The 21,077-nt window shown below is 42.1% G+C and overlaps 1 protein-coding gene across 6 annotated transcripts in view; it reads right to left on the bottom strand.

Moving 5' to 3' along the window:
- Positions 1-21,077, bottom strand: part of FRMD3 (FERM domain containing 3) — a 283,990-nt gene that overhangs the window by 78,063 nt on the left and 184,850 nt on the right. For all 6 annotated transcript variants that reach the window (XM_039875676.1, XM_039875678.1, XM_039875677.1 and 3 more), the window contains 2 exons: positions 17,975-18,072; positions 12,290-12,413 (listed from right to left, as the gene is read on the bottom strand). In XM_039875676.1, the coding sequence (XP_039731610.1) occupies positions 12,290-12,413; positions 17,975-18,072 (222 nt within the window). The remainder of the gene's footprint in view (positions 1-12,289; positions 12,414-17,974; positions 18,073-21,077) is intronic.

The following is a 21,077-nucleotide window of genomic DNA, read 5'->3' as shown; positions in this document are numbered from 1 at the left end:
CTATCCAGCATGTTACTAAACAGCGCCCCCTCTTTGGTGGTCCTCAGTGCAAAACTTCAGCCTAATGGGGCCTACATGGACCAGGACAAGAGCCTAAGCAGCACAGAACCTCCCTCAGCCACTGGACATTAGCTGCTCCAGGATAATCCTCCCACATGGCACGAAAAGCCCTCACTCTGCCCACACTAACAGGAAGTCCTCTGCTCTAGAGAGCTGGCCATTCTCCTTAGTGGTCAACCTGTCAGCACCTCTATATAAGCCACACATTGCTTATTCTTCAAATTCAAGTTTGGTTTTAAAGCACACCCTTCTATTCCAGTCAGTCTGGGGAACAAGTTAATGACTAAAAGTTATAACTCGAAAGTTCATGTTGGAAACAGCATATTTTGCTTGCCCAAGTGGTCTCTTTCTGAATTTTCTTGTCCTTTGTAAATCGGATGGGCATCTGATCTCTAATCGCAAACACTCAACCCCGGATGGCAGCAGGTGCAGTGCCACACAGCTCCAGAGGACATGCCACTAAGCTTAAAGACCTCTGTTCATCGGGAGATACTATCCAGGGTGTGAAAATGCAAGCCCCAGTACAGGAAAAGATTTTGGCAACATGTACAATAATAAAAAGAACTCCTATGTATATATATTTTTTAATCCCATAAATCAATAAACAATATTTTAAAAAGAAGAAGAAGAAGACAACTCAGAAGAAAAATTGGCAGAAGACTTAAACAGGCTCGAATAAGATATTCAGATAGTCAACCATCACATGACAGTGTGCATAACCCCTTTCCGATAAGGAAAATACAAATTAAAACTGTGGGAAATCATACACATATCCATCTGATAGCTAAAATTTAAAATACAATACTAAGTCCTCAAGAGGATGTGCCGCAAAAGCAACTCTCACATACTGTTGGTGGAAGAGCAATTTTGTAGACCTATCAAAAAATTAAACTGAACAGAATTTTGGAACTCTGGCATTATCTACTAAAGTTGAGCATGTTTACCCTGTAATACAGCAATTCCATTCAACCTCAATGTCTATCAACAGTAGAATAGATTTAAAATGGAAAACTATACAGCTATGAAAATAAATGAATTAAATCTACCACAACAATATGGGTGACTACTGCAAAAATTAAACTGAACAAAAGAGGCTAGATACAAGTGACTACATGCTGAATGTATTCCATTTATGTAGCTTTCAAAAATGAGAAGAAACTAAAATGTTAAAAGTCAGAGATGTGACTTCCCCTTTGGAGAAGAGAGACAAGGCAAATATTGGGAAGGGGAATAGGGGCTTCTGAGGTTTCCAACTCTCTTGGGCCTGGGTGGCAGTTACATACATGCTTGCTTTATAACAATTAATTGAGCTTTACACTTACGTTTTATGCACTTTTCTGAATCTGTGTTATACTTCGGCTTTTAAGAGTTTATTTAAAAAGGAAAAGAAAGAAAAAAAAGGATGTGAAGAACTGGGAACCTCACATACTGTCAGTGTGAATATAAGCAGGAGCAAACAAGCTACAATATCCTAGAAAAACTGAAGTTGTGAAAACTCGGGGACCCAGCAAATTCCACACCGAGCTTTGCATATGGACTAGGGACTCCTGTACATGCACCCCCATGAGAATTATTGAAGAAACCATAATCACAAAAACCTAGAAACAACCTAAATGTCTATCAATAGGAGAAATGGATACATAAAATATGACATGTTCATAAAATAGAAAATTAATTATACAGAAGCAAAAAATGAGAACATATGGCTATATGCATCAATGTGGAAGAACCACAAAAGCATAAGGTTGATGGGGGAAAAGTGAGATACAAGAATAGAGTGTGATTTCATTTATATGAATGTTAAAATTAGGCAAAAACAAAGCAATGCATTATTTAGTGAGACACGGGAAGCACAATTATAAAAGCAAAAGAAGAAAATGAATAACCCAAAATTCATAATAGTGTTGAGAAGGGAGGGAGGTGATCTGGGAGAGGACACTTCAGAGTATCTGGTGATATTCGAATTCATAAGCAGAATTGGATAGGTATTTGAGACAGCCCTGAGGTCTCAGATTTAATCTAAGTTAGAGACCCCCTAACTAAAGCCTGCAGGCTAAATCCTGACCACCACCGGGTTTTGTACAGTCATCAAGCTAAAAATAGGTGTGTTTTTTTTTCATTTTTCAGTGGTTTGAAACAAATGAAGAATAATATTTCATAGCCCATGAAAATTATAGGACATTCAAATTTCAATGTCAACAAAGTTTTATTGGCACACAGCCACACCCATTTGTATGCATACCGTCTGCCGATGCTGTCATGCTGCAATGGCAAAACTGAGCAGCAGCAAGAGAGACTGTAATCCCTGCAAACCTAAACCGTTTGCTAAATAGCCTCGTACAGAAATAGTTTACTGAACCCTGATCTAGGAACTGAACAGAAGCATAGAGAACAAGTGAAGCTGTCTCTTAGATTCCATAAAATAAAGATAAAAACAGTACATACCTCCAAGATTTAGTGTAAGGAGTAAGCAGGTAACAGATATACGGCCATTAGACTAGAGCCTGGCATAGTATATTCTCTCTTCACTCAGAGTAGCATTTGTTCCCTTGCACTAGTCCTATATGTGGCTGACATGAGAAAAGTGACACTGGGGGAAATGTCAAGAAGCACATCAAGATATTTACATCAAAGTGAAGGCCCCTCTTCAAAATAAAAGTGCCCAAATTGGAATTGTTTGCTTTGCGTTTGACTGCAGATCTCCAATGGTGAGGCATTTAAAACACTTAATCTAAAAAGTCATACACAGAGAGAGGCTAATCGCAAATGCTCAGAGAAAGAAAAGGGTTCAAAACCAATGATGAAAAGGTAGAGCCCCAACAGCACTAGGAACTCCCGCATCCCACTCACTCACTGAAGGAGAAACCGTTTTTATGATCAGTTTTCAGGAAGACACTAAGATCAATCAAATAGAAATGCTTCCCTCTCCCCACCACCGCCTCCATTCCCTTGAGTCTCCCACTGGACACTTGTTTCTGGCAAAAACTCTGTTGGGTAATGGAAAATAATGATTTTCTAGCCTTTAAATCTTGTATCAGGAACTGTTCTGCTAAGGTTAATAGTGTCTCTAATGAGACATTCTGATGTTAAAAAAAACAATAGTGATTAGTCGGATTCTTTTTTAAGAGCTAGCAATTCTCTAAAGATATGCTTTTGTAACAAATTAGGTGAAGTCAAGTAATTATGTATTTAGCTATATATCTCCTTTCTGCCCATCTCGAATACACTTTGTCAAAGAGTAGCACTCTCTTATTAATCTGCCTCTAGCACACCATTACATTTAGAACAAAAACGTACAGCATCCCAAGAATGAATACAAATTATTAGTGGACATTAATTGTAGAATGAGGTGTGGATCTCGCCAGCAATGACCTGGACTGCTTGGAGCACAGATGGCCAGGAAAGGGGTGAGTCTGGCTCCCCATGATCCATCTGCGTCTATGAGCTCCAGAATTAAACTCATGGGTGGAAGACCAATATAATGGTCTTCTCCTGCAAAGTCACATTCTCAACTTGAGGGTAGTTCTTGCTGCAATTTGGTTGCAACTTTAGTTAGATTCTGCTCACCACTGGCTGCAAACGTGTGAGTGCTCTCCCAACTTGCCCTTCGGCAGGGCTTAGGATCTTAGCAGCCAGGAGACTCTGGAGGGCCCTCTAAGCTTTCCCACCTGTTGACTTTTTGAGCTGCAGGGCATCTCCTTTGCTCTTCAGCCCCACCTCTGGCTCTCTGCACTTCAGAAGATCTCTTTCTTTTCTGCAGTCCCTTCCCCGCCTTTGGCAAGAGCTGCCCAGCCCTGGCCAAAGGTCTGGAGTGCCTCAGAGCAATTTCACTTAGCTCTCCCTCCCTGTCCAACTTTGGCATCCTGCCCTTCTTCACTCAGTCAAGGCTTGAGGCCAAATGGTGGTGGGAAAGTGCAACTCACTCTGTAGCTGGAGTATTTGAGGTCCCAATCAGTCAAGTCAGCCCACTTGTGGCCACTAAAAAGCTTGTTAAAGATTTGGCTAGCTCCCCTTGTACCCCACCTATGCAATATTCCTCCTCCTCCCACCACATCTCCAAAAGTGAGCAATTGCAGGTCACCACTTTTCTAGGAAGGCCAGTCTGGATTTTAGTACGTTTAGGTTTCTTTATATCCTCAGCTCTCAGATAGGTTTCAGAAATATAATTTTGTAGTTTATACAGCTTGTTAACATTATCTCAGCGTTGGGGGGAAATCAATGTCTCATGCTTTTCTACATCCTAATGGAAGTGAGAGTCCCCAGTCATTTCTAATTCTTTACTTAGAGAGGAACATTATCTCTTGCAAACTCCTTGGAGACCATTAGGGACCATCTCTATGCAGAGTATTAGAGCACCACGAATCTGGATAACTGCCAAGCTATGAGGCAGGTGGTGATGCCCTGGGGCCAGGCAAGGACAAAACTCATAGGAAAGCAGCAACTTAGAAAGATATCAGAGCACTGTACAAGGAAACTCGGGTTTCAGCTCAAGGTCTATTACTTCATAATCATGTAGCCTTGGAAAGTTAATCTCTCAGAACTCTCCTCCCTTATTGGTAAAAAAAAGGTGGTTGCAAACTCAATACCAGTGGAGGCAGAGGTGAATTGGTTGAGCAGGGACAATGGTGATTCGAGAAACAAACAATTCTTTTGAAGGGCACTGCTGCTTAGCTCTAGCTGAGTGCCACCATGTAGAGGTCAGGGCCTAGTTTTGCCAAATCTTCCAATTGTAAGTAAAACTGTAACTTAAGGCAACTGGTTCCATTTTTGAAAACTATTGTCTGGCCCAAAGAACATACATCTGGGTCAGAGTGCAGTTCAAGTACTATCATTTTATAATCCCTGCTTCGAACTCCAAAAGTCCCTTAAGTTTAATATTTGGGTGTTAAGTTTGTTTTTGTCTAGTTACTCTTGATATTCAAAGGCTCTGGATGGTAGTTGTAGCTATGTTTGACTAATGAAATTAGGAAACAGATTAATTGTTGCTTCACACTATTTTTTAGATAAAACCTTTCAAATTATGAGGTCATAGGGGAGTATAGATGATGAAGGGAATCCCAGCTTGGTGGTGAAGCAGTTGAAGATCATTGGGCCAGAGCGTCCAAAACATCTGCAATTCCTAACATACAGTTACCCTTCAATACATATTTGTTGCATGAAAGGAGAAATGGATAAACGGATATATAGATGAATCATGGATGAGAGTATGGATGAATGGACAGATGAACAGATGCATGGGTGTAAGGATGAATCTTGGATGGGTATGTAGAGGGATGGATGGATAGATGGACAGAAAGATAGATGCATGGATGTCTCAATGAATCATGGATGGGTGTGCAGATGGATGAGTAGATAAATACACTGTTTTAGTCTCATCAAAAGTTCAAAAAGTCTATGCATAATTTAGAATCACATTTAAGGGATGATTAAAGATGTATTTAGAAATGGCTGATTCCAGCTTTTGATACTTCCCCCTCTCTCCTTCTTCATAACCATGTTGTACTTTAAGTGACATCACTTTCTCCCTTCAAGTCACTTTAGCCAAATTTCATGTGTATAAAAAATAAGTGTACACATCCTTTGCCCCTGGCCCGACCCTCCCTAGAAATGTCCCTGACTCTAGGCCACATAATGCAAGGATTTAGTTTTTACAGGAGGAGCGTTTGATGCCAAATTATTCTCTTCTCCTTCTTAATAAGGGCATTCTACCAAGTAATGACAGGATGGAAATGGGTTTTATAACCTCCCAGGGAGAGAGATTCTAGAGTTTTGGAATGAGAGACTTATAGGGAGAGGAAAGGATATGGGAAGGAAGACTAGAGATGACAGAGGGATAGCACAGTTTAAGAAAAATTAGAGCTATAAACTAATCTGACATTTTTCCTCTTCCTTTTACACAATAAACGCTCTTCTCAAAACTGCGCAAAAACATTTCCTAAAGAGGCCCTTGTGAGCTATCCACCAGAAGCATAGGTGGAGGGTATTTATCATAGCAGGGCACTTGCTTCTGGAAAGCTAGACATTTTTGAAACTATAAATCCTTGCCCAGAAGCCACAGCATATGATTTACAGAGAATGTGAGTTTTGAGAAATAAAAAGAGATAATGACTGTTTAAAGTACACTCGGTGTCATTATTGCTTCTAGCAGAAAACTCACTGTATTAGATCATTATGGTGGTGGCTAATTGGATGATTTTTCTTCTCTTTAAGAGCAAGAAATATACAGCAGTCCCCTCTTATCTACAGCGGATTCATTCCAAAACCCCTAATGGATGCCTGAAACCCTGCACAGTACCGAACCCCATACATGCTGTTTTTCCTATCCATACATACATACCTATGATAAGTTTAATTTATAAATTATGCACTGTAAGAGATTAACAATAACTAATAATAAAATAGAATAATTATAACATACTGTAATAAAAATTATGTGAATCTGGTTTCTCAAAATATCTTGTTGTACTGTACTCACCCTTCTTCTTGCGATGATGTAAGATGATACACTGGATAAAGGGATGATTCGCATCTCAGGGGATGGAGCAGGATGGTGCAAGATTTCATCATGCTACTTGGAAAAGCTCGCAACTTAAAAACTATGAATTTTTATTTCTGGTATTTCTGGAATTTATTTCTGGACCACAATTGACCGCAGGTAACTGCGGAAAGCAAAACCACAGATAAGGGGGGACTACTGTACTTCATCAAAACCACTTTACCGCCAAATGAGCTTTTGAAATATGTAAAAGATGATGATCTGTGACTGAAGCTAATTCAAATATCTTTGCCTCTAATAAGAAATTGAGGAACTGGTGATGAGAGGACTAGGTAAGTAGAAACTCTTGGAAAACCTTCAGAAAAACCTATCAGGGTTTCTGATGGTGAAATCAATCTTATTTTTGATCTTCAACTCCTCTGAACATCCTCAGGACTAAGGAAATGGGTACTCCATCTTAACCCAAATGGCCATGATCAAAGCTGTGGAAACCAGAAACCAAGAAGTATCAAAAATAACAGAACTGTCATGTCCCCAGGGATTGTGGCAATGGCTTCCTCCAGCCACCAGAGGGCTCTAGAAGGAAGAATGACCTATTTCTAAAGCAGTCCTAGTGCTAGGACCTCATCTCTGCATACCAAACTCAAATGAAATCTGTAAGTTACGTGAGATTCTTTGTTACACATAATTTTAAAAACAAATATGGCTCTTGTTGTTTTAAAATTATTTATAGAGGTAGAATAATGAAGCAGAAACTGATTCTAGACCTGCTCCACCACTTCTTTAGGGCAGAAGTCAGCAAGCTAGAACTCATGGGTAAAATCTGGCTCACCATCTGTTCTGTCAACAAAGTTTCATTGAATAATGCCTCACTCATTTATGTGTTGTCTGTGTCTTCTTTTGCTCTACAAAAACAGAACTGAGTAGCTGGAATAGAGATCATACAGCCCAGAAAGCTCCTCTCACCCCCGCCACACACACACACACACACAAACAAAAAACAAATTAAAAAAAAAAAATACTTGTTAACTACTCCTGATCTAGAAGTATTCACTCTCAGTGGGTTTTAGCACTGACATCTATCCAATAATGTGAATCATACATCTCCACGTCCCCTAATTCACAGGATATTAAGAGGCTCAAATATGCCTCTATAAAATCTTTCTAAACTATTAGCTAGACACCTTTTAGAATGGCCAAAATGCAGAACACTAAAAACACCAAATGATGACAAAGATGTGAAGCTATGGGAACTCTCATTCATTGCTAGTAAGAATGCAAAATGGAACATCCACTTTAGAAGACAGTTCAGTAGTTTCTCACAAGATGAAATCCAGCAATTGCTCTCTTTGGTATTCACCAAAAAGAGTTGAACATTTATGTCCACACAAAAGCCTGCACATGGATGTTGACAGCAGCTTCATTCATAATTGCCAAAACTTGGAAGCAACCAAGATGTCCTTCGAGAGATGAATGGATAAATCAACTGTGGTACATCCAAAAAACAGATTATTCGGCCATAAAATGAGCTATAAATGAAGAGACATGGAGGAACCTCAAAGGCATATCACTAAGTGAAAGAAGCCAATTTGAAAAGATTACATACTGTGTGGACCCAACTATGTGACATTCTGGAAAAGACAAAACTATGGAGACAATAAAAAGATAAGTGGTTGGCAGGGGTTCAGGGGAAGGGAGAGATGAATACAGAAGATTTTTAGGGCAGTGGAAGCATTCTATATTATGCTATATTGGTGGGTGCATGTCATTATCTAAAACCATAGAATGTACACCACCAAGAGTGAACCCTGAAGTAAACTATGGACTGTGGGTGGTGATAATGATGTGTCAATGTAGGTTCATCAATTGTAACAAATGTACCACTCTGGTAAGGGGCATTGACAATGGGGGAGGCTACACAGAGGGTACAAGAGAAATCTCTGTGCTTTCCACTCATTTTTGCTATGAATCTAAAACTGCTCTAAAAAATAAAGTCTATTTAAAAAAAGAAACAAACCTATAAGTGAATAATATTGTGAAGTTTTTAAGTGCTATTTCCAGCTATTTCCAGTATGCACCTTCTGGAAACCTCATAGAATTGTAGGTCCTTGTTCTTGGGCAGGACCATGTGGCTAGTTATGGCAACAGTGATTAAGCAGAAGTGACATGTATCACTTCCAAGCTGAAGCAAGACCTTCCAGATCTTTCTTTTCCCTTTGGCTCAACAACTGGGAAATTCAAGCTTAGGACTGCCCTGAGTGACAATGATGAGCAGAGTCCTCCAGCTGACCTAAGGTGGACAGATAGCAAAGTAAGAAATGAGCCTTCCTTGTTCTAAGCCATTGAGCTCTGAGGGTTGTTTTCTCAGCAAAATCTAAGTTTTCTTGACAGATATAGCGATAATCAATTAACGATGTTATTGTATTTGCAAAACTGTCACTTCTTCCTACCCTATCCTCCTGTTCAAAGAAAGATGTGGCACATTTAAGAAAGCAAAGTTGACCGAGCCATGAATTTCAATCTTCACTCACAAATAAAAGAAGTCTAAGCACTTAGTTTATGAGAACTCTTACTAAAATCTTGATCTTCCAATTACGTCCAATTCCCACGCAAGATCGACATTTTCATGACCTGTGTGCAAAGGGCTCGCTGAGCTTCTATTTTTAAGCACCTCAAAGTTCCACTCTCCTCCTCCCCTCCTCTCTTACTCTCCCCTCTCTCCTTCCGCCTAAAGAATTCTCGTATTCATGCCCGTCTATCAAGCCATCTTAGTTCTACCTTCCAGCAGTATGTAGCCTCCCAAGGAGGGGTAGAGGTTCTTCTTCCTCCCTGATTTTCTCCCAAGAATTTAAGCTTCTATCCCTTCCTCAGAAAGCACAGAAGAATGATTCTAATCAAGTAAAGAGGCTGGAGAAGGTTGTAAAATCCCACAGGTAAAATGTTTATCCCACTGTAAACCATCATCATTATTTCTATTCAAGTGCCTCTATGACCATCTCTTTTGTTTTCTTTCTCAGCTGGTTCAGAAACCAGATAGGAAGCAGGAGGCTATTTGGGGGCCCCTGACACCCCAACAAAGACCAACTGGAATCCTCTCAGGAAGTTTCCATAACAACAGATCACTGAGCATACATCATCCCTTTGCCGTCATGGGTGCTGTGACAACCTTGGAGAATAAGATGGCAACACCTTGATGAAGCCTCATAACAATCTCTTCCATTTACAACTCTTTCCTGACACTGTCAGGTCAGCAGGGTGATCCAACCAAAGGTCCAGTTCCCACATAAGGAGATCGACACTTTCACAGACCATGTGAGATGTGCTCGCTGAGCCTCCAGAGTCACCTCAGTCTCTGCAGCAGGTTTCCAACCAGTTCTAGAAAGCCCCTCCCCTCCACACGATCAGCTCATTCTGTTCTTCTCAATGTCCATCCAAACCTAAAATTTCTCTCTGCTGCATCAATGTAAGAGGAAATGCACAACCACTTGAGGAGAATGAACGAAAATACATACAAAAGTAGTCTCTGCATCTCTCCTCACAATGACACATGATTTCTGGCTGTTTTATCTTTCAGACATACAAGTTTGACTTCTTTACAGGGCCTTTCTGGGTGTTACAAATGCGTAGTGGCACAGAACGGCAGCTTTGATCTAACCACGGCATTTACTTCCATGGCTGATTGGTGATCCCCTCTGTTCCTTAGGTGTGTGATAACCATTTACAAGGTTATCGACAAATTCAGGTACTGGCACAAGAGCCAATCTACAGCTTCCTGGTTATAAAAAACAATCTGGAATCTTCTTTGATTCATCCATTTAGTCATGAAGTCATGGGTCACTGCCTTGTTGCAATGTCTCTTGAGATTTCTTTCAATGTTCTCTCCTATTCTTTTTCAGGTTCGCGGCATCTCTTGTCTGGACAGCAGAACTAACTAACTGGTCCTCTTGCCTGCAGTCTCCACCTTCTGACGCCACTGCCATGGTGATAGCTGTGGAACATCAGTGAGACTTGCGGCTGCTCAGCATAGTTAGAGCAGGGATGTTAAGTTTCAGATAAGAGCAAGGTTCAAGTCCTGACTCCCCTACTAACAAAGCAAGTCCTTTAGCCACTCCTGGTTATGCTTTCTTCCTCAGTCTGGAAACAACAGTAGCACCTACCTTGTAGAATTTGGGAGGGCTGACAGGGTGATGCATATAAGGCTCTTAACACAGTGTTTTGGCATCCGGTAAGTGCTCAGTAAATGTTTACTATTACCATATGTTCCAAGCATTTGATGCCCTGCAAAATCTGGTCACAGATTTCAATTCCCATTTCCTACTATGCACAGTGGATATGACTTCTTTGTCCACAAGGTCTCCCCCTGTGCTTCCCAGACACTGCTGGTCCTCATATCCCTCAACTGGATATTGGAACTTTAACCTCTAGCATGCTGTCCCCAAAATGTAAAAAGAGTAGTCAAAGCGTCGTACTTTCAGCAAAGCTTTCCATCAGGAGACAATATTCTAAAATTACCCATAGAGAGAGTATGTTGCTTTCTGCAATTAATATAATTTTTTGACATCTAACCATTTTTATCTCGAAGAGCAAAGGTCATGTTTTCCAAGCTGAAATATGCTGCCACCTTCAATCCCCACATGTGCACTCTTCTCAGACTCGCCAGGAGGGGGAGTGCCTGCATAAAGTAGGGAGCTCCGGCACTCCCTCACAAGGGGACAGGAATTTGTTCCAGAAGTCATAATCCAGTAACCCTAATTTCTTTATAATTACCAGAGGCGCAGAAGACAGAAGCATCTCAGCTCTTGCAGTTCTTCATCAACATTTGTCACAGCACAGCTCATGCTTGCTATTATCAAAACAAATTTTTTCTGCGATTTGCACAGATCTAAATTCTAGTGACAGACCAGAAGACCTAAGTTACCTGACTTTCAAATTGCTGGTGATTCCTATGCATGTTTCATTTCATTCCTGGTTGCCTATGCAGAGTGGAAGGATCACACAATGCTTAAGAGCGAAGACTCTGGAGCCAGGCTGCCTAGATCCAAATCCTGCATCTACCACTTGCTAGCTGGGTGCTCTTGAGCAGGATGCTTAATCTCTCTGTGCCTCAGCTCCTTCATCTGTAAAATGGGAATAACCATGGCATCTATCTCCTAGGTTGTCGTGAAGATTAAATAAGTCAATATGCACGAGTAATTAGAACAGTGTCTGGGACACCAAAAGCTACATGCGATTTTGCTACTCCTAACACTACTACTCTATAGTCAGCAATCGTTCCGGAGCATCACAGACAAGGAAAGGAGGAGCAGGCACTGAATCTGTCACTCTGAAAACAGCTCAGCAAAAGAAACCTTGTCGAAGGAATCTATTCTACTTGGAGTCGAAGCTTCCAGTGACAGCCACAGGAGGGAAAGAGGCAATGCAAACTTCAAAACAGGAAGAATTACTTACCCTAGACTTCCCTTTCAGAAACTCAAAAGATGGTTAAAACCCACAAGAAAATATATGGCTCTAATAACTACTGCTGATGGTTCATAAACAGCCACCCAGGAGATTCCACACTTGAGATTGTTATTAACAGAGGACTCTGACAGTGCCCAGAAATACTGCTCTGCCATGTGAAACAGTGTGCCCATACAGTACAAATATCCTGACTTCAAAACATGGTTTCCACATCCCCCGCAGTAAGAATAGGCTGGCACCTACCCTATTCTTACAAATGTCTACCCCTGTTACCTGAGTTCATTTTTATGGATTTCTGCTATTTTTCTTTCCAGCTTCTGTGATTGCTTGGGGAAAATCTCAAACTCACTGATGTAATTCTCAGGATGCTCATCAGGATCATAATCACCAAGCTCAGCTGTAAGCAGTAAAGAAAGAGAAAGAGAGAGAGATTAAAAACAAGAAGAACAGGGTGCACGTGAAATAGTTCTACCACCCAAAAGAAGAACTGGGAATAAGCTCACCCAATAGAATGTATTTATATCCATAGGAGACCACAGCCTGAGTGTCTAGAAACTTATATTCTAGTTCAGATCTAGCTGTGTGAGCTTGGGCACTTGCCGGTCTCTCTGGGTCTTATTTTCATCACCTATACAACAAAGTGATTTAAATCATTGTTCCTTAATGGGTCACACTATCGGCACTGTTTGCTTCTTAATAGGGCTCTACTGGGGCTAAACAATTCCTTATTGTTTCAAACCTTCCAAGGCATGGTAGGATATTTAGCACACTACCCTTCAGGTACTAAGAGCTAGTGGGATACTCAGTCATTGTGATGACCAAAAATGTGCCCCTCCCCCAATTATTTCCAAATGCTCCTCAGAATAGGAGTGGGGACACCACCTCAAGTTGGAAACCACTGGAGTTCCCTCAAGGTACTTTCACAGTTAATTTTCTCTGAGTCTAGGAGTTCCCTGGCTGGAGCTGCCTGCTCTGAGATTTGTGTAGGTTTGGCTCATTCAATGAAAAAAATCACACCATGAAGGCACCTAAGAGGATTGCACTTAAAAATAAATGGATTGCTCTTCAAATTAAATGATGTATCAAAGTATAGATGAGCATATCAAATTAAGGTTGTTGCTGGATGCTAATACAGGGCACCTCCAAAGGGTCTTTAAGTATAAAAAGAAATGCCTGCACATCTCTGAGCACCCAGAGGGTCTAGGAGAGGATGGACCTATGATGTGCATGGACCAAAGTCTAGAGCAGAAAGGTGATACTCTGACAGTGAGAATACAATCTAGCGATTCTATGAGCTTTATAAGGACAAGGAGCCAGAAGGGGCAAGTATCTAAGGCAGAAATGGCCCAGGAGAGTAGATCGGAGATGGTAGTAAAATGGTATTAAAAGAATTTGATCCCCAACATGACTTTGAAATAGATAAAAAAAATCCATTTGCCTTGAGCACATCTGTAAAATCACAACCAAATCTGTAATTTGTATCTACTGTCCCTTCATTGTTGAATCATCTAATGACTATAAAAGGACAAAAGTGGGAGGAAAGCAAAGCTCCTTAAAGCTTCTTAATAGAATTCAAATTAGAGTTCTTAAAACAACCTGAAAGGTATTCCACCTGAGGAAGAACTTTTAAATATCAACCATCGGCGGGGAGAGGATTCACTAATTGATCATATCAAAATTTAAATATTTCTGTTTATTAAAGGACATCACGGTCAAAATAATAGACAAGTCGAAAGGATATATTTGCAAAATCTAAAACTGACAAGGACTAATATCTAGAATAAAGAATAAATCCCTATAAATCAATAAGAAAATGAGCAGGAAGACCAATAAGAAAATGGTCAAAGGATATGTACAGCCAGTTCACAGAAAGGGAAACCCAAAGGGCCAGAATATGAAGAGACGCTCAAACTCATCAGTAATCAGAGCTCTGCAAACCAAAACAACTAGACATCATTTTACACCGATACGACTGGCAAAAAGTTTAGAAAGTTAGATGATTCTATTTGTTGGCAGAGACATGAGGAAATGGAAATACTTGTACATTTCTGGAGGACTCTCGATGCATGTAGTTCTTCTAGAGAACAAGCTGGGCATATACTCTAGAAAAACTCTGGGTACAAAAAAGGATATGGAGACGACCTGGGTGTTCATTGTCCCTGGGGGCAATAAATAAAATATGAGCCATGTGCCTTCTGGATACTCGGTAGCAGTTACAAGCAACAAAATAAATATATACCCGGCACCATGAATCGACCCCCAAAACAGTGTTTTAGCATAAAAAGGAAGGAATAAAACGAGTTCTATGCCCCTGTTTAATTTATGAAACTTAAAAGTATATACACGCAAAATTAATCATTTCATAAGGATGTGTGCAAAGTCAAAGATCTATGTGAACCCAGCTGTTGCCTTTAGGGATGAAAATGGAGAATAAAAAAGAGAAAATCAATCTATCAATCCATAGATGAGCTCAAAGGGACCAATGGTGAGAATGGGCCATAAAATGATGATTAACTCAACGAAATTTCAAAAGAAATACACATAACACACCCACCCATACACACAAACACATACATACGCCCCTGTAAGCTGGCTCTGGGCCTAAAATTTAGGAGATGGTATAACCGATGCCTCTATTTTCCATAGGGAATGAACCACTGGTGCAGAACTGGGTCATCTTCAGTGCAAATGTCAGTTTGCATAGTGGTTGGTGGGGGGAGGGCATTGTTTGTGGGGGCCACTTGTCTTTATAGGAAAACTAGTGAGGTCAGTGGACTTGTACTGCTCAACACTGCAAATAAGTAGCCTGGAACACGCCAGAAAACTGAGAAGAAATGCCACGGAGCCCAGACAGGGCCACTGAGGAGGTAGATGCCAGCACCTCCCCCAGCACAGGTCCCTTTTTCTTGTCCCTTAAAGCTTGTCTTTAACTCTGACCGCACCTGAAGCAAAGATAGTTTATAAATGATTACGGATCTCTAACTCTTCAAATTTTGTTCTCCATACCAAGAAGAGTTGGGCAAGCTACTTGTGGTTACGTATGATGTTGAGAGTCAAGTTGTGACGAATGACACAGCACGTTGGATGGCCTGTGAGTTCAGGTCTTAGCACATTTCTAAGAGAATTTAACTGTCAGAAAACCCGATGTGCTGGAGGAAAAGGAGGAGCACGGTCGGGTGACGGTAAGTAGAAAGTGGGAGCCTGCCCCGCCTCCCCCGTCCCCGTTCAGAGATTCCAAACGAACTGGAGATACAGGACGTTACAGCTCCAGGGCCACCTCCTTCAGGAGCCTTCTCTGCCTGTCCTTGCTGGGCCAGGGGTCCTCCTGAGGTCATAGCAGGGAGGTGTGCGTCTCTCTATTTAGCCATTAACACTTCATCGCAACTGCCTATTTACTTGTCTCTCCCTCCCCCCCACCCCCACACATACACACTTCCCATCCTCCGGGAATTTGTATTGCAGTGCCTGCCACCTAGCAGCTGTTCAATAAATGTTTGGGGAACACATGAACAAATAAATGAATGAGGTAGTAAGCCAACCACTCTTTCCCAAGAAGAAAAATAAAGCAGATGTTGGAGCAGTTTAGGCAAGTGTCCTGGTTCACTTAATATATGTAGTGGAGAACTTACTGTGTGCCAGATACTGAGGTTCTGCAGTGAAAAAGGCACCCAGTGTCCTACTTCCATGGGATTTAGATTCTATACGGGGGGCGGGGGAGGGCGGAGGGGCAGGGCTGGGGGGGAGGGCGGAGTAAGCATAATAAGTCCTAAAACAACTCTAGAAGATCCTTTCAGATGTAAGTGCTTAAAAGACAACAAGATGGGTTGAGAAAGAGCGACTTGCAGGAGGGAGGCTACTTTAGCAGTCCAGGAAGGCTTATCTGAACTGAGGTCTGAATATCTATGAGCTATAGGCCCACAGGGGTTGAACACACCAAGCAGAGGAGATAAGAACAATAATTTCTCCATGTTGCTGTTTTGCAGAAGGAACAGGAAAGATATTTTTACAAAGAAAGAATAAAAATAGATTCTTAGGGTTGTGTGTGTGTTTGTTTTGCAATTTGTATTTATGAAAGAAAATGCATGGCATGCATTGGATATGCTCATTACATTCAGTATGTACAGGTGGCAAAACTCTGGATTGCTTCCTGGTTTTTATACACTCAGAATATGCAGAAGCTTAAAACATGCTCCTCCTTCAAAGAGTGTTAGCAAACAGGAAGCCAACGATAAGTCACAGGGCCTCCTGCTTTCTAATCATTGCTCTACATTCCCTGCCACTCTCTCTAAGCTTAAGCAGTTCAGAGAAAGCAGATCTTTATCTGCATTTGTAATGATCCCTAGAGCTGCTGAAGTATCACCCTGAGCATCAGAGAACTTTATGAATAGCTTTTACTGGATTTGCCCCACATGGCCCATGGACACGGCTGCACTTTTGAGCTGAAAGGTCCTTTCCAGGTCTACAGCCCATGCGCAACTCTATTTTCTCCACAGTATCCGTGTGTGGTCAATGAAAAGAGTGATGAGGGATAAAATAAAGGCCTGATCATCTGGACAAAAGCTCTGTGGCTTTATTTTAACATAAAACAGGATAGAGAGTTTCCCATTACAGATCCATATTGAGCCATTACAGATCCATATTGAGCTTGCCCTTAGAGAATTGACCATTATTCACTAATGCCTAAATGCTTTCTAAAATCCTCACACGCAGGTCTGCTCCTTGGATTTGTGTCCACTTTTCCCTTATGGGAGACAGTGCACCCTGACTAGGAATTTGCCATCTTCACAGGGGAAGCGGGGAACTGTGGGGTTTCCCCCCCTCTTAGCTCTGATGTAAGAGAGGCTGCTTTCAAAAGCACAAACTCCAGGACAGATGGAAGGACTATTTCCCATCACGGTATCACTGCAGGTCTGACTTTAAACTTAAATATTTCTAAGGGTTTTAACACCTCTGCCAAAAGCTGCTACACAGCACTACGTTGCTCCCAGTGGGAGGGCAAAAGCAACACAGACACACTCTTCAGAATTCTCAGAAAGCATTACCTGGAAACAGGAGCCAAGGAACTATTTCACAGCACAGAGCATCTCATGGGGTCAGGTCTGCTTATCACACCCCCAGGAGAATGACGGCTATCTCTTTCAAGCTTTGAATAAAGCCTGGAATCGAGATTGGCAGACCACTGTCATGATCCATTTAGGACCTATCATAGGCCCCTTCATTATTCCAGATCCTTTATAAAGCCGACATGCTCATTGGTAATCTCTCTCCCCTTCCTGCTCCTACAGCCCCTCCCCTCTTCTCTCATAAACATGTCATTAGCATTCGTGCTACAGAGGGCTGAGTCCTTCCAAACATCCCCTGCTGCCATCTGCCACCCAACTGGCCCAGGGGAACAGAACACCTGAGTCCTACAACAGACTGTCACTCTCCTCACCAGGCTACATGGCCAGAAAAGCCAAAGAATTAGATACAGTGTACATACACCCATACTTACATATACGTACATAAACGGTCTGACATTTCATTTCAAAGGTTTGAATCAACACCTGCCTTCCTGGACACAGACTCCTCCTTCAGTATACCAATGAGGCCCCATAGCTGGTGGTTAGAGCTCAGAGCACAGAACACCCTGCATCCCTCCAGAGCTTCTCATAAAGTCATGCATTCTGGCCCCTTTGAAAGAGAGACTCTGAGCTCCACCACAGGGCCCCGAGGACACTGTTTTTGTAGAGGCCTCTGTGACCACCACAGTCCTGCCGTCCATTGGGACCCTGCAGGCTTGGGAGGGAAGGTAATCAGGGGCTCTATGGCTGAGTACCCGGCCTTGCCTGGCCTCAAACCACGAACATGGGCAGGATGGGCACAGGTAGGGGAGGTAGGAGGTTCTGAACAACCAAAGCTCTACCATCCAATGCAATGGTGGTGGTGTGGGGGGAGGGGATCCACAGCCACACTTACCTTGAACAATACAAGCACCCAGGTAGGCAGCGTCAGAGAAGGAACAGAGCAGTCGACCATGGAAAATATCTCTTTTAATTTGAAGGTACAAAAGGTACCTGCAACACAAAAGGAGAAATTTGCTCTAAGTTTTGGCAGAAGCCTGGAAGAAGCAGCAGGATTGTTCATAGCTTATCCACCTGTGTCACCAGAGCCCTACCCAGTGCTGAGGAGCGGCAGAAACATGCCAAGCCCCCTGGAGGACAAGCAGAAGAAAATTGAGGGGCCCTCTAAATTCAGAAAATCTGAAGTGTCAGTGGCAGCTTCCAAAGCTGGGTGGCTGGCCACTGCTCCTGGAAGGAAGTCTCACACGATGACAGCCACAGTCACCTTCCCCCGCACTTCACGTCCATGCTGTTCAAGTTCTGTGTGAAATGGAGAGTCAGAAAATGGACTCAATCAGCCTCAGGATCACAGACTCACACTCATCAGGCTCAGAAGACTTGGTTATAAGGCCTGAAAGCCAACTGAGCTGTCATCTATTTAGTGTTCTCTTCTCCTCTACAGGGACAGCAAATTCAGATGGCTACAGAGCCAGGCAAACCTGATAATGAGTGAAACGGACTGGCACGACGGGGTCAGGGGAAGAAGAATGGAGAGCGTGGACGCCCATAAAGGGAAGAGCCACTACACAGCTCCAGCCCAGTGCCTCTGCATAGAAAATCAGGCCAAACACATCGAGCTTTTCCAGAAAATCAAGGAGACTGGATTTAGAATGTGTGGACGAAAAGGGGCTACCTTGGCAAGCATGACAACTTAATAACTGAAAGTAACCACATGGGATGTTCTGATCATAAGAAATTCCTAACTGAATGGGTTATGGTGGGAGGTCTCACCCTAAGGCCTATATCATAGATTAATCTATACCTTGAGCAAGCCCTGTCCATTGTTTTTGTGCATCTAGAATACTACACTTAAAATGTCAGAATGATCTCTTCTCCAGGCATCTAGTAAAGGGTGGGACAACCCCAATAGTCTTAATATTATTTTTACCGACAAACCTCTGTAAACTGTGTATATTAAATGTTACGTATCCTGCACCCACCAATGTAAAAGAAACATATATCTCTCCATTTCACTTTTTATCCAGTCTTAGAGATTTCCCTGCTTTACCTTCTCTGGTCTCTTTAATCTGCCACCAATGGATTTCATGTAAACCCTTCTTACATCTTCTCCTTTGATTCTAATGTATAAAATAAACTGCAAAATTGATATTCCCTGGAGCATTACCTCAATCCTTTGAGATTTGCCTTCCAGGACTAGCCCCAAAGCCTCTTTTAACCTTTCTCTAGGTTTGCTTGCTTTCATCAACAAAGTAAGATCCTTTGAATTTTTAAATGTTGCAACGAATTCGGATTTTTAAAAACACTAAAGCGCCAAACAAAAAATACACTTGAGCAGAATTTAGCCAGGGGCGAGGGACAGTGTGCAACCCCTGGCTCAGTCCCATTCTGTTACTGTCCCTTCTATCCCTCCACGATGATTGAGCCCTCTTCGAATTTCCTCGCCTTTCTTAGCCAGGTTGATTCTTTCACTCCAGTCTATTGTTTCTGACTAAAGTGACTTTGCAGATGTGTGCAGACTCTTTCTGAGGTTAAAGTTTAACTCTAAGAGACCAATCTTTTTTTCTCTCCACGTTCTTGGGATGGGGTAGGGACACCATTCGATCAATTCCAATTACCACCTACAATGCTCAAATAACCTGATCTTTACTGAGCCCATGAGTAGCTAGCCATATGCACAATCCCATTTTAATGGCTAAGAAAACGAGGATCAGAGAGGGTGATTAATATGCCGAGATCACACAGCTGCTGCCATGGAGCTCACAGTTTCTGGGCACTGGTTCCCTGAAAGCACGCTGGGCACACTGAAGGGTTCAGTGGCTCACCGGTGTTGCCATTTGACAAAGCTCTCTCACACCTGCTTTGTGCCATGTGCTCTGCTAGGCACTGGGCGCAGCCTCAAATGGCACTCTGTCCCCAGTTTTGTGTGGCATTGTGTGCAGGGAATAAAGGCAGTCCGTCTCTAATAAATTTCTTGTCCAGAGATGGGTGAGCATTTAGTGAGAGGAACAATGTTACACTTGGTAGATAAGGAACCAGAGTAGCAACCTGAACCCGTGCCTCTCACGCTTTAGTGAGCACACGAATTATGGGCTACCATGTTAAAATGTGGCTTCTGATTCCATGAGTCTGGGTGGGGCACAAGGGTTCATATTTCTGATAAGCTCCCCAGTGATGCTGGGCTGAAGGTCTAGGGACCACACTGAGTGTTAAGGTTCTCAGCCCTGACTGCCCACTGGACTACTGGGAGAGCTGTTAATGCCAATGCCACCCCAGACCCAATTAAGTCAGAATCTAGATCCTCTCAAAAATGTGTCCACAGATGTCCACATCAGCATTAGTCACAGTGGTTAAAAAGCGGAAAAACCCAAATGCCCATCAGCTGATCAAAGGATAAAAGAAATCTGTGTATCTACACAGTGGAATATTTTTCAGCCATAAAAGGAATGAGGTACTGATTCATGCTACAACACGGAGAAACCTTTTAAACACTGCACTAAATGAAAAGAAGCCATTCACGAAATAGCACATACTGTGTGATCCCATTTGTATGAAATGCCCAGAATAATTAAATCTATTGAGACAGAAAGTAGATTAGTGGCTGCCAGGGGCTAGAGGGAGGGGAGCATCAGGAATGACTGCTTGGGTACCCAGTGGAGTGACAAAAATGTCCTGGAATGAGATCGCGGTGACGGTGGCACAACTTTGTGAACACACTAACCCATTTAAGGGTACACTGCAATATCTTCCAAAAGAAACCAACACTTTTGAAAATCTAAATTGCCTTAGAGTAATGATTCTCAAATTTTGACATGTTTTAAAATTACCTGGACCACTTATGAAAATACTGATTGCTGGGTCCCATTCCAGGTCAAAGGCAGGGCCAAATTCCCAGGTGATGCTGATGCTGTAGTCTGGGGACCTCACTTTGTGGACCTCGGCCCTAGAGCATTCAGACTGTCAGGTTGCATAAACACTTGAAATGATCAAATCTTTCTTTT

This window comes from Pteropus medius, unplaced genomic scaffold (assembly GCF_902729225.1).
Source record: "Pteropus medius unplaced genomic scaffold, Ma_sr-lr_union100, whole genome shotgun sequence".
Taxonomy (NCBI): Eukaryota; Metazoa; Chordata; class Mammalia; order Chiroptera; family Pteropodidae; genus Pteropus; species Pteropus medius.
Note: the sequence above shows the minus strand (reverse complement) of the source record. Positions and strands in the feature narration are given on the sequence as shown.